Source organism: Phycomyces blakesleeanus, assembly GCF_001638985.1.
Source record: "Phycomyces blakesleeanus NRRL 1555(-) unplaced genomic scaffold PHYBLscaffold_4, whole genome shotgun sequence".
Taxonomy (NCBI): domain Eukaryota; kingdom Fungi; phylum Mucoromycota; class Mucoromycetes; order Mucorales; family Phycomycetaceae; genus Phycomyces; species Phycomyces blakesleeanus.
This window is the reverse complement of record NW_017265137.1, coordinates 1,190,219-1,205,260: the sequence shown is the minus strand read 5'-3', so window position 1 is coordinate 1,205,260 and position 15,042 is coordinate 1,190,219. Positions and strand designations below refer to the sequence as shown.

General features: G+C 30.4%; 1 protein-coding gene across 1 annotated transcript; it reads left to right on the top strand.

Annotated features, from left to right (window-relative positions):
• Window positions 1-2,968: 2,968 nt before the first annotated feature.
• On the top strand, window positions 2,969-4,171 carry PHYBLDRAFT_141462 (hypothetical protein; the record flags this gene model as incomplete). Its single annotated transcript, XM_018430597.1, has 1 exon — window positions 2,969-4,171. One exon carries the CDS (start codon window positions 2,969-2,971, stop codon window positions 4,169-4,171), a length of 1,203 nt encoding a protein of 400 aa, XP_018295624.1.
• Between the last annotated feature and the right edge of the window lie 10,871 nt (window positions 4,172-15,042).

Below are 15,042 nucleotides of genomic sequence, written 5' to 3'. Positions count from 1 at the left end.
TCATAGCAACAAAACAATGTTCCCTCCATTTATACTATATAATCATCATTTTCGATATATATAAAATTTTTATAAAACGTTTTCCCGTTTTTAAATAAATAAATAAATAAATAAATAAATTTCTTATTTAGTTTGGTAATAGTATTAATCTGTACCGGGGGACTAGCCTGTAAAATATATTTACCCCCAAAATATATATATATATATATATATATCTAACCTGACCCTCGAAATCGATTTGTTTTTCACATTTACGATCCTCATGTCCCCTGGGCTTGAAAAAAATTCCAACCGGAAAAAAAAGGAAAAAAAAAGGAAAAAAAAACTTTTTTTGTTTTTTATTTTAGACTATGAAAATACTTGAGTTTAGAAATTAAGATATTGACAATATCTTTTTGTGGTGCAACCAACTACTTTTTTAGTGTTCCATTCACGTGAATTTCCAAGTTTGACAGCATTTGATGTTTTACGGGAAGTCAGGGTGAGGAAAGGTACAAATGTATAAATATATAGAATAATGGTAGTAACAGTAGTAAACAGCAGTAAACAGCAGTAAACAGCAGTAAACAGTAGTAAACATAGCAACAAGAAATCATTCACTGTAGTCATGGTAATTGTGGTAAGTGGCAAAATAAAATAAAATAAAAAAAATTCAATGTGCGATCGGACTTGACAAGGTCAACCGCCCCCCCCCCCCCCCCTCCTCTTTCCTTTTCTCCCTCCCCTTCTATTGTAGGCGTAGAAAGAAAAGAATAAATGGGCTTGGTGACATTTATTCATTTTGTGTATTTTGGATATTTAAAGGCAAGAAAGTATAAGCAATTATTATAATTGTATAAGTTAATTTTTAAAGGAAATAATTCATATATACACACAATACTCAGTTATCAATCATCACAAAGACACCGAATTTGTTACAAAAAAAAATCTTTCCAATCAATTGAGAAGAATAGATCTATTATCATTAGTATAATTGTATATTACTTCTTCTTATTTTATTTATTTTATTCTTATATTTATAAAATTTACATTATTTCCTTTAGACCGGTCTCTTTTACCCTTTTGTTCTCTTGTCCTTTTGATTGATTTATTTATTTTTGATTTTGGCTTATAGTTGGTGCAACTGTTTTATTATAAACTAATTGTGGAGATTTGTATATCCAGAATTGTATTATTACTATCATTTGTTTTCATTCTTTTGTCCAACCATGTTTATACTCGATCCAACTTTCAGTACCTTTTATTTTATATTATATTATATTATATTATATTATCTCTCCTGTCCCTTGTTCGGCAAAGAATTCCTAACAATTTCAAAATTATACAAGATTCTTGGTATACTTTTATAGTAATTTTTGGCTTGATTGATTGATTATATATATATATATATAGATACAGAGATTACTATTCTCGAGATTCCGTGCCTTGGTGCCGACTCTCTCTCTCTCTCTTTTTTTTGTTCTATTGCCTTGATTCATCAAGAAGCCTTGCGTGCGTTTTAGATTCTTTAAGTAATATATTATGTGTGTAATGCTAGATGCCGAGTTGAGTCTATTAAAAAAAAACAATTGCGCCGAAATATCGCATACCAACTGTATTGCTATATTGTCGTCCATTATATGTAAAGTTTGCACAATATAAATAACATAGGTCTATGCTCAGACATGACAATATTGTCTATAGATCCATAACTATACATACACAAATACATACATAGTAGGTACAAAATAAAATAAAATAACATAAAATATATAGCTTTTAAAAATAGCTTATTATAAAAAGCATATATAAATATTGTGTAGTTGAGTTAGATACAATAATTTCTTTTATGGCTGTTAAGAGATACGCACGGGCATTTACAGCATACTTATTTGATATATATATATATATATATATATATATATATATACATTTGGGGGGAGAGGGAGAGAGATCATCAGATCAACATGTAATATTGGCTTTAATGGATAGGTTACAACAGTAATAAAAATTAAAAATAATATAAATATATTTTGGTAAGAGGATTTTTTTTTTGGGGGGGGGGGGGGATAAAAGTAAGTGAGAGTATAAAATAGATAGTTAGAGAGAGAATAATATTATTATTTTTTGGGGGGAGTAGAGAGATAGAGTATGATGATGATAATTATGATGCTGATGATGAGGAAGAGGAGAAGGAGGAAGTATAGAGAGAGAAAAGGAAGGGGGGAGGAGTACAAAGATATACACCCACTGTCGATTATTTTCTCTCTCTCTCTTTTGTTTTTGTGTCTGTATGTGTTTCTTTAAACATGAGGAAAGGACTTCCTATTACAGCATCTAAACAGAATAAGCAAAATGACTAGAAGGATGCCATGTCTATTCCAATCAGAATAAGGCTTGGAATTGACCCAGAAAGCCAGTCTAGACTATTCCCAGATCTTGGCACACATAATAAATGGGCCCGATTTGATAACCACAGTCAGTGTAACAAAATACCTATATAATTATTATTCTTTCGCTCACAAGCATAAACCTAACACACACACACACGTACATATAAATATAAAAAGTATATGTACTGTATGTGCTTGTATAAAAATACATCTTTTTAGATATTGCCTTTTAAAGAATCAATATATATATATAAAAAAAAGTATATATATACATACATACATACATACATACATACACAGACAGACAGACAGACATATATATATATATATGGACACAAACCTATTTAATTGTTCTTTTATTCCACACATTAAATCCATTGCACTTTCTCTTGCTTTCTCATCGTCTTCAACATTTTATATTTTAAGTATTTATATTTTATCTCATATACATATAAATATCGATATCCAATATCCAATATCCAAGACCAATACCAAGACCAAACCAAAAAAAAAAACTTCGATATCATTATCATTATACCAAAACAATCAACACCAAACACCAAAATATCAATAACAAATACACCTCTTAAAACAATATGCCTGTTGCCGTACTGAATTCACATCAAAACCATCAGAAAATGAAGCCTATTAAATGGGCAAACCAGCGCGTGCGTACTACTACTACTAAACAGCCTCGAGTACATAAGCGAACCGTCTCCAGCGCGTCGAGCTGGTCTAACCATACACGCACCTCTACTGCTGGATCATCATCCTCAGCATCCTCATCCTCAACTTTCTCTTCTCTTGGCTCTCTTGGCTCTGTAGATCCCAACGAAGCCCAGACACAGAAATCCCAACCTGTCAGTGAAATCGATCGATTGGTAACCGAACTTGCCTATGCCTACGACTCGGTAGCAACCATCACAGTTCACTTTGACAGCCTTCGACATGCCTATGCGTGCTCAAAGTCGGAAATCGACAGATCGACACGAGCAACACGGCTGTGTGATATGGAGAAAGAGCTCTTGACGGCCTATGATGACCTTGGGCTTCAAGTGGTTCACCTCGAACGAAAGATTGTCAAACTTGAAACACGTCTCACGACCCTTCGCCTCCAGGAGCGACAAAAAGATCCAAAGCTGGACCAAACCCAAACCCAAACCCAATCCCAAACTCAAACTCAAAACCATAGCAACAGCAATAGCAATAACCATAGCAACAGCCATAGCCAAGACCATGATATGCTAATCAAGCAAGAGCAATCTCCAATCGGTTCTGCAATGATCTTTTATTCACCTTGTCCTTCCCAGTCTTTGGGAATTGAAGTCAAAGGTGAATATGATACAGACGAAAACGAAAACGAAAACACAAAAAACAACTACAATTATAACTATGGTTACGACTACGAAGACAAAAATCTGAGAAACTGGGCATCCAGACCAGACCAGCATCATCATCAACAACAACAACAACAACAGCAGCAGCAACAAGTAGCTATTGGTTCTCCAATTTTTTATGAAGACAGCCCTTACCTCCTTGTGAATGAACAATGTGGTGTGGTTGTGCCTCGTGTGGAAAATGGTTGTATGACCCCTGAGTACGCCTATCAGCACCAGGACGGAATGACTTTTAACGATGCACCTTGTTACGCCATCTCTACTCAGGATTCCACCTTGCCTTACGCTCCAATCTACTATGAAAACGCTCTTGCCAGCCCTATCTCTCCAACCTTTCCAACCTTTCCTATGACAGTTGTCTATCCTACCTGGTCATCTTCACCTAGGGCTGGCTTGACCTAAACAACAACAAACCCCCCCAAAAAAAAAGAAAAACTAAACAACAACCAAAAACACACACATACACACAATACATAGGCCAAGTATCACTCTATCTATCTATCACTCTATCTATCTTTTTCTTTATATGTTATTTATTTGCTTTTGTTTGCTGTAAATCTTTGCTTTCTGGTGCACCATTTTTTTTCCTTTATTTCATACTTATTTTGTCCAACTTAGATGTCCATACCATGTTTATTTGCTTTTGTTTTATTTCTTTATTGTTTCCTTTCCATGTGCACATATTCTCACCTCATATCCCTCACCTCATTTCATATCTAGCATTTTTCTTCTCTTATATCTCTCACTCGTTCTATATCTTATGCATTTCTCAACCATTTCATCCATGCACATATGATTCTTTATCTGCACCCTCGTAAATAGCTACCACTTCCTTTTCTTTATATATATATATATATATATATATATATTTATTTGTATTCATGTCATTTGCTTTCTTAGTATTATTTATTATTTATTATTTTATATACATATATCAATCAATAGAAACCCATTCAAATATACATACATACATACATGTGCATTGCTTTGTCTTTTGGTTAATTGTTATTTGTTTGTTGTATATATTTAGATGTAAAAGTGTGTATATAAAGTACGGGCTAAGCCGGGAAAATCGATACTTGAATATATTATATACTATATTATATATATATATGTGTGTGTGTTGGGTTTCTTTGTAAAGAGATCACATCCCAACCTATCAGTAAATGAATTCGTAAAGATTATTTTTTTCCCTCTTTTTGATTGCTCCACAAAACACAAGCATACAATTGAGTCTATTTATATGTCTACTTGTCTCTCTTTATACTTTCTTTTTTGTTTGTATGTGTGATACAAGTGGAGAGTTGCATAACTGGAGAACAAAGGCGTGTGTTTGTATATGAGTGTAACTATAGGCATCTTATCATTTTATATATATACACTGTTTGAATGAATAAATCTTATTTACTAGTATATATGTATATAAATAAATAAAAAAATTTAAAGGAGCAGGACGAGGAAGAAGAAGAAGAGGAAAAGGGGGATTTACTTTGTAAAAGCGCGATAAAATTTTTTTTTTCAAATAATTTATATATTATTCTTATTCTTAATTAATAGTATGAACTTTACTTTTATATATATATATATATATATTTATATACTTATTTAATTCTAATGATTAAAATTTACTACCTTTAGATTTCAATCGTTATTTCATCAATAAGTATGCAAGTGAATATAAATGAAAACAACGTTATTTTATTTTATTTTATTTTTTTATATGCAATATATAAAATATTCTGGCTCAAACTCAAATTGCCACAAGAATCATTATGTAAATTTACTATTGTGTACAGCGGCAAGTTTCACGGAGTAAGGATTTCGGTATTTAAATCGGGATGACAGAAGACCAACATAATAATTAAAAAATAAAAAATAAAAAAATTAAAAAATTATAAAGGGGGGGAGAAAGGGAACAAAGAGATAAATAGATAGATAAATAGATATATAGATGGATAAAATTTACAAAAGAGACAAAGGCAAAGATAGACCGACTAAAAGGGTGAAAAAAAAAAAGCATGAGTACTGGACCAAAAGACGAACGGACATTCTGGTACTTTGCCATTTTTCCTATTTAAGTATTTGTGTGAAAGCAAAGCAGCAAAAAAAAAATCGATCGGCTGAACTATGGCGCAAATAATAATAATAATAATAATAATAATAATAGAGAAAGGAAGATCCTTACAAAACAGACTTTTCTCCTTTCAAGTTTTGTACAAGTATTACTATAATTTTCAGGTTACTTTAACTTATCGTCTTCAGGAAACCAATAGATAGAGTCGCACCATACACTTTTGAATTGGTTGCATTGTTGTTGTTGTTTTTCTTCTTGTTTCTCTTTGTTATAACAATCATTATAATTTGTTTCAATTTCAATTTCAACTTTTGAATATTTATATAATACAACTAAAAGTGGTCCATGCGTTGCACGAGTGTGATGGAGATAACTCCGTCATTTGAAAATTCCGGCTCCAAGTTCCGGTTAAATAATGTCATTCTTTATTTTTTTTCTTTTCAATTATAATCAATGAAATATATATATATATAATTGTAATTGTAATTGTAATTGTAATGTACCCCAACAAGCTGGGCTATTGTTTCCATTTTCTAATATGATATTTTCTGTATGAATTTTTTTTTGGTTATAAAAAAAGTAATAGCAAACCAAGAAATTATATATTAAATATTAGTACCTAATTATTACAAGAAATAAAGAAAAGAAACACACTTCTTTTGGTATTTACTACTAGTATAACTTGCACACAAAAATAATTTAGATCTGATAAATAGACAAATCTGTTGTGATTTGGACTACTTTATTTTCTTGGTCTAGTCAGATAAATAACTAATGAAAGAAAAAATTCATAAGAGGAAAGAGTATGATCATTCACGCAAGCTGGAAAGCTGTTTTCCTTTACTTGTATCCAATAGTAGATAGTAAGATATCCTGTAAGCCCTGAAGTTAATTCTCCAACCTGTTATAGGAGGCATGTCTAACTCTTTCTTTATGTCCATGTCAAATTAGTAAATCTTAAGGAATAATTCTTGGTGATTGCATAGACTCATAATACACTCTTGATTATCCAACTATAGATTTCTTTTCTTTGGTTTATTAGTAATATCCTTGCTGTATGCCTACCAACGTATTACAAAGCAAGAATAATACTGATAATAATGATAATAATGATATATAAACCCATACTCTCTTGGCTTTGTCTCTCAATGTCCTTGTTTTTGCTTTGTGATTATGTACCATTAAAAGCAATGTGTGACATGTATCTTCACCTTTTAATTTCCATATTGAGACATGCTTACCGGAGTTGTAACATTCTAAATTAGTGCAGCATGTAGAAAGAATAAAAATAATAATAATCAATTGTGTAACAAATTCCCTTTTTCTTTTTCTTTTTTTTTACTTTATATATATATATATATACACAAAAATAGTCTAATTTTAGTGTATTTCTTTTTGAGATCGACTAGAGAAAGAATCCCAATTCTTTTATGGTGTTACAAATCAGGGCACACACACACACACCCAGTATCTGTGTGTGTATTTTATTTTATATATAGAAATTTTCTTCTTCTTCTTGTTCTTCTTCCTGGGTTTGTCTAAATATAAGACTACCAGGGATCCTGGTTCACTAGACTTCATTGAGAGGTGTTGTCCAAATATGATATTATTTCCCATACACTTTCACCAACCTTTGCTTATCTGACTTACAGTCACACTAGCAAAAAAGAAAAAGAAAAACGCCAATTTTATTTTAAACTTACGCATTAAGATTGACAGCCACAAAGTCAAATCAATATTATATATATATCTATTTCTCTGTGTAGACTGACTCAAGACAATACACACAAAGGCAAACAAAGGCCTGTGGGCTGAATTATTATTATTATTATTATATTCTTTGCAGTATCATGCAAAAATTCATTTTACGGTATAAATGTACATAGCTAAAGCACTCCAATGACTTGGCTACTAAAGAACAGAAAGAAAGAAAGAAAGAAAGAAAAAACATAGAATACTTGAGATTGAATCACAAGATTTGTTAAAATAAAGTAATCCTGCCAACTTACATTAACCAACAATCTATCCTGCTTTATTTATTTATTGATTTATTTTATATACAAACAACGGTACAATTATTATCCTATTATATATCTATTACTATATATCAGGCTCTAATTTGTTTCAATAAATAAATCAAAAGAACAAAACGAAACAAAACAAAACAAAACAAAATGATAGATTGATGCTCACAAGTATAAATTTTGTGATATATAAATTCTTAAAATATCAATTTCATGCTTTTAAATATCACACAAAATCTAAAAATAAAAAATTTAAAGAGAGAAATAGCTTAATAAAGGTTGAACCAAAACACAATGGGGGTTTCGTTTTTCTTCTTAAAGACACACACACGTCCCCAACATCAACTATTTCTTCTTATTAAATATTAAAGGTGTAAGAGAAATGGTTGATAAATTGCGTAAAAATATATATTTTTTATGTAAAATGTATAGCGTATTATTGATATCAAGTAAGCATACCTTTTTCTTTTTTTCTTTTTTTTTGGGTTTATTTGATTCCAAATATCTCAAAAAAAAGGCTTTCTGGGTCTATTCTTGTATGACTCGTGCGGTTACACTCCAAAGGGTGATATATAAATATTCATTATTTTCTTTTGGAATAGAGATGATTTGAATTCGGGTTTTCGATACAAGTAAAATGACTCACTACTGTGTTCACAGATAATAGGATTTCTTCTATAGATTCATATATACATATGTCTGTGTGTATTTTTATTTTCTCTTTATAGAATATATTAATAAATCTACTCATCTTCATCCTCATACTCTATTTATATTTATCTTTATCTATAATTCTTAAATAGAAGCATGTGTTTACAGACATGTCAAATCATTAGGCTCGAAATATTGAGATCTTGGTTATAAAGGATAAGATTATATGTATATATTAGAAAATAATAGTACCAATGATCAAATAGATAAATATTCAGTGTATATTGCTTTCCCTCTTCTCCTAATTTTTTTGTGCACCCTTCATCGGTGATTTCTTAACTGGTCCAATTCACTGGAAATAATGTCCTCCAGTAATTCGTTTCCTGAGGTAGTCAATTCGGCATTTGCCTGTATTCAATTTTTCCTTTATGTATATATATATATATATATCAATCAATGTCTGTGTCTTTGTATGTGTGTGAGTATATACATATATATATGGATGTACGCTATTCCTGGAAAGAATATATATCCCATGTTGGCATTGTGCAATACCTCATTGGATTATTTACATTTCCCGTACACCCGCGAACGGAGTGACAGAGACCCATTTTAAATTACATTTCCGAATTCAATCGACAGAAGTGTTGGTTAATACATATATATGAAAGAACGAGCAGGCGAGCGAACGGACGAATGGAGGAACAGACAAACGAGCAAGCAAGCAAACAATTGAAACCATTATTAGTATTATTATCATAATTTGAGGGATTTTTTTTTGTGTATTTCTCTCTCTCTCTTAATATATAATTTGTGATATTATTATGATGACTTGTTAGTATATTTTTTTATATGTATATATGTATATATCCAATAATTATATACACATGGCGAAAAAAAAATATTACCCGAAGAATCAATTATACTCAATGGTATATCAAATGTACCCAGTTTTTGATTCCCTTTTAATATAATTATTACTACTACTAATTACTATTGCTTTCATCGGAGAAAATACTCTATAAGTTGGGTTACCATGTCTGATCTGAATTGGTTACTTTTTTTTTTCTTTCTTTTTCTTTCAATATAATAAATAGGCGGCTGAAATAATGTGATAAGCCTGACAGGGAGGGGCGTAAGCCTAAAGTAATTTTGTAGAACTGTCAAAGTTAACCAATGATATCGACAAATATACCACATAAAAGAAGAAGGAGAAGAAGAAGAAAAAGTTTCATTAGTAATAGGAATAGGAAACAAACTTAATCAAATAAAGAATAAGGCTGTTATTGTTTAGATTATTTTAGTATGTGTATGTATGCATTTATCAAATAAGATATAATACTGAGTTGGCTTGTACCTTTATTATCTTTTCTTGTGTGTGTGAAAGTTATATTGCTAGATAAAATCATACATACATATATATACCCATATTTTCCTTCTTACTGTTTTTTTTTGACTAATTGTGTTTTGGTTGATAACAATAATATTTGATTCTGTACAAGTGTAAGGAGATGAAGTTATTCAATATGTGACATGCTGTACAGACTATAGAAACCTTCTTTTTCTTTTACTATGCTGTAAATTTTGCGTCTCCAGATTTTGGTAACAAGGTTTGGAATACAAAGAAAAAAGAAGGTATTGTTTCACCGTTCCTGAAAGTTATGTGCTCACCATCTATACTATTATTATTGTTGTTGTTACTGTTTGTGCACTCTTTAATGTCCTCTTTCAAGTAACTTCATCTCTGTCTTTTAAAAAAGATTACATTACAATTATCCCAAAATTTACTTGATTCTATTCATAATCACAGCAACAGAAATAATAATAATAAAGAAATAAGTACACTTCGCTATTAAAGTAAACCTGATATACAAGATATAGCAGAATTTACAGTTCTTCCTTTTGCCTTTTATCAGTTTCATGCTATCAATCTTTTATTACGCCAATATTTTTTTTTCGTCTCACGGCTCCCTTTTTATTTTTATTTGATCTTTTTTTTCTTGCTTTGTTTTGCATTTGATGTATAACCATCATGGCAATTTTTTACTATATCTGGTTTAATGTTTTATACATATACATAATTATAGTTTTCCAAGTGTGTTTGTGGTACTTTTTGTATGTATATATATATATATATATTGCGTATCAATATACAAGAAAAGAAACAAGGCTAACTTGTAAAAATCACAAGTATTTATACATGCACTACATTGCTTGATTAATTTGAAGAATAATGAGAAACAAAATATAAAAAAAGCATCATGATAATGATAATAAGGATGAGGATTATAGACTAGATTTACTATTTTATAATTGAAATAATATGATCGAATTTTATAAAAAGAGATTTTTTTTATTTTTATTTTGATTTATTGTGTTTTTTTTGGGGGTGTGAAGGGATAGAAAAGAAAAGAGATAGACAAAAGGAGATTTAGTGAGATAGACCGAGATAGACCGAGATAGACCGAGAGAGAAAGAGAGGAGGGAAGCTGAGAATATTCACAAAGATCCTTCGATCAAACTTACTTTTTTTCTTCTTCTTACTAGTTATTACTGCATAATTTACTTTCATAAATATATTTGAAACTATATATCTTATAGTGTATTATATACAAGATAATGAGACTTACAACATCACATTATGGTTTGTACTTAAAAGCAGAGAATAACAATGGATAACCAAAAGCAAATACCCCAAATTTATCTATCTATCTATTCATTTTCTCTTCAGAAGGCTTTAATGATAACAGTAAGATATACAATATAATAAAAACAAATATATAATTGTCAAAAATTTAAAGTTCCAAGTAAATTAGTTGCTTAGTTACAGGCATCGAAGAACACAAGACTGTTACCAAGTTATCGAGCCGTAAAACTTAACTTTTTGTATTATTATTAAGTTTATTTTTTCCTTTTTCTTCTTCTCTACTGCTATTTTTATATGTATATCTGTGTTATGGGAGGGGACTCTTCTTTCTTTCTTTATTTTCTTTTTTTGTTACATCCATTGAATACATATACTATATAATATATATTATTACGGGTACTAAAATGTAGGAACTATTAGGGTTTTGGTGTCCACAATCTGGGAAGGAAGGGGAGGGGGGTTTAGGTCTACAGTGGGGTTTATTTATGTGAAGGATTTTTGTAACAATGCTATTCATCATTTTCATATTAGTGTGTCATATTTTTCATTAATTCCGCCTTAATGAGACGAAATCTTAAATGCAAAAGAAATAATTGAATGCATACATTCATATATATTTATAGAAACAAAGGTCAAATATTTGTCCTTATATACATATACACATACACAATAATGTTTTAATTCACGAACTCATCCTCTAATTTTTTTTTCTGAAAGCAAAAAAAAAAGAAGGGAGAGTCAATCTTGTCATATACACCGAAAACTTACACTTACACTACATTGTCTGAATTATTGTTGTTACTATGGTTACTATCATTACAAATTAACTTGCTGGGTTGCTATAGCAAAATCTAAATAATAAATGACATACATATATATATATATATATATATATATATATATATGAGCGTGTATTGTTTTGCTCTAATAGTAATTAATCAGACTCCTTTGTAGACTAATAAAAATAGATAAATAGCATAAGAAAGAGAGAAGGTTGGCTAAATTCCGCTTTAATTACACAACTGGTTTGTATTGCTCGATCCAGTAGATGAATTCAAGGGTCCAAGAAGATTCTGATCTAAAAAAGAAATATTCGTACACACACACACACACACACACACATATATATATATATATATATATATAAGTCATTACAAAAGAGAGGGAGGGAGGGAGAGATAAACGATTGAAAGAAAGTAAATACATATAAAGTATAGTAGAGAAACACACACAGGCACATACTACAAACCTAATCGATTTTTATATATATGTAGATTGGATTCCAGCTACGGCCTCTAGTCCCCGCCCTTGTAAAGTTAGAATATGAAGTGCAGTTTTTTTTTTAGTATTACTGTTATTAGTGTGTAAAAATATAAAAAAAAAGTATTATTTGAGCTATCAGGCTAATATAATATAGAATAAAAGGTTTATTAATTGAAGCTAAATAGGCTCTGATATATATATATATATATATTAGAAACAGGGGGGGAAGGGGGCGTGTCTTTACAAGCCAAAATAGTCCAACTACTTTGAACACATCTTATAGTGTTACTGTCTTTTTTTTTCAGGGCCCAATATTTGTAAAACAAACAAACAAGTAAACAAACAAACAAACAAAAAATAATTACCATTTGATTTAAAGAACTTTTCATTTGTTTTTAGAAAAGCGTTAGTTGGTTTCTTATGTATTTTTTTAAAGCAAAAAACAAAAAAAAAACGAAACATAAAAGCGAACCAAATTGTAGAACAATTTAGGTTGGAATGTTTGAAACAACAGGACTTTATGAAGTTTCAAAAGAAAACTAGAAGAAGAAGAAGAACAAGAAGAATAAAGCTCAAGAGATGAATTGGAACTGGAATTGAAGCCGTGGTGTGCTGTTGTATTTGTACTTTTGAATATACTATATCTGCCTCGGTTCAAGAAAAAGTATTTACTTTTTAACTTATAGATTTATAAATCTAAAAAAGAAAGACAGCAAAAAAAAAGATAAAAACCTACATAAAATAAAAGACAGGCATAATGACAACCTTGTCTTAAAATATTCTGTTAAAAATATTGTAAGAACCGCAATAGATGGATATTTAAAGCATATATGTTTAACAATTTCATATTGATCAAGGTATATATAAATAAATAATCAAGATACTTGATATCCACTACTCACACACACATATATATACACACAAAGAGATATAGAATATTAAAGAAAATCAAAAGTCCTGGTAAATATATACATAGTAGATATGACTGATGTAAATCTTTTCTATTCTACCTTGAGCGTATATCACACACATTTTAAACGGAGTAATTCTACTGTCCCACTCGACATCTTTTCTTTTTGACTAATAATATTTTAGAATAGAAATGTGTGGCAAATAAAGAAAGTGAAAGAAAAAGCCTCTTGTTTTGTAGACAATTCTCGAGCTGTTTTGTTTGTGACTGATATATCTGCCAATTTACATCTTATTAGTCATCTTCAATATGCAGAAAAGCTACTGCGTTAAAAGCCAAACAAAAAAAAGTAAAGCATTTTGAAAATTCATTCATTTGAGGGTAGAAAACAAAAACAATTTCAAAGCCATTGTTTAACAGAATTTAAACTCATTGCTTCTTTTCGCTAAAATGAAATAAAGTAAAACAAAGCTATTATCGTCTTGAGCTATTGCTATGGAACAAATGGGTAGGTAGAAATGAGGGGTACGGACAGGGGCAAACCATGGGGTACTTTGAGAAACATTCTCAATAGTAGCTCTGTGAGTCGTTTCAGATAAAGCATAGGACAACCAACATCAATACAACAGATGGCCTTGTCAATAGTTCAACTAGGATATGGAAGAGGATTGAATATATGTAATATGATGTACTAACCAATACCGAGAGCGAGACATACAATCCCTCCTATTTTAAAAAAGCCAATTAAGATTGCGGGTGAAATTTGATAATAGGAGAAATGAGAGGCAGTTGAGAAGACAGCAAGAAAGATCTCAACACCTTATCAAAACCTCAAACAGTCTGAAAATGATAGAGTTTTGCTGTACTATAATTCACAGGATTCTTAAAGAATTAGATTTGCTTAACCTGCACACGATTCCCAACGGCTCCAATAGAAGAATATACTGTTCACAAGTTTCAAGTAAACATATACATATACATAATCAGTTGTTGTCTTTGACCACAAATCCCACAGAATGTTATGATTTTTATTGTATATTTCATAATCCAGAGCCACTTTTGAAGAATGACCAAAAGTTGATATCCACAGGTAAAGCATTTGTTTCATCCAAATCTGTGACAGAATATTGAAACAATCCGTTACAAATTGAGATTAGTAGACATCACTTGCTCAATTTTCTTATTTGAACTCAAATCGTCTTTTGTACTGTAAATCTAATTACGCATATGTGTATGAAATAATGAATTTATGGTACCAAACATTCATTGATATTCAAAGTACAAAAAGGTTTGGGGATAATTATGCTTGTTTCATAAATCTATCCAAATTGAACTTTTTTGTGCACAATCTGTGTAAATACAACAAGGACCTTACTTGTATATTCAATTCACATTGCGCCTTTTCTGTCTTTCTTTCAAACACACATTTCTTTATTACTTCTCATTTTTCATTTTTTTTTTCGCCTGTCGCCTGTCGCCTGTCGCTTTCTTGCATTCTTCTCTTTCTCTTTCTCTCTCTCTCTCTCATTACAATGTATCCTCTTTAAAATGTCAATCCGGATTAGCCAAATTCAGTTATACATTTTGCGCCATTTGCATTCTCAAAAAGTATTTTGAGTTTTCTTATAAACTTTAGAAACAAAAACACCCTATACAATCAAACGCAGTATTCAACACAATAATAAAAGCATACGTATTATATTA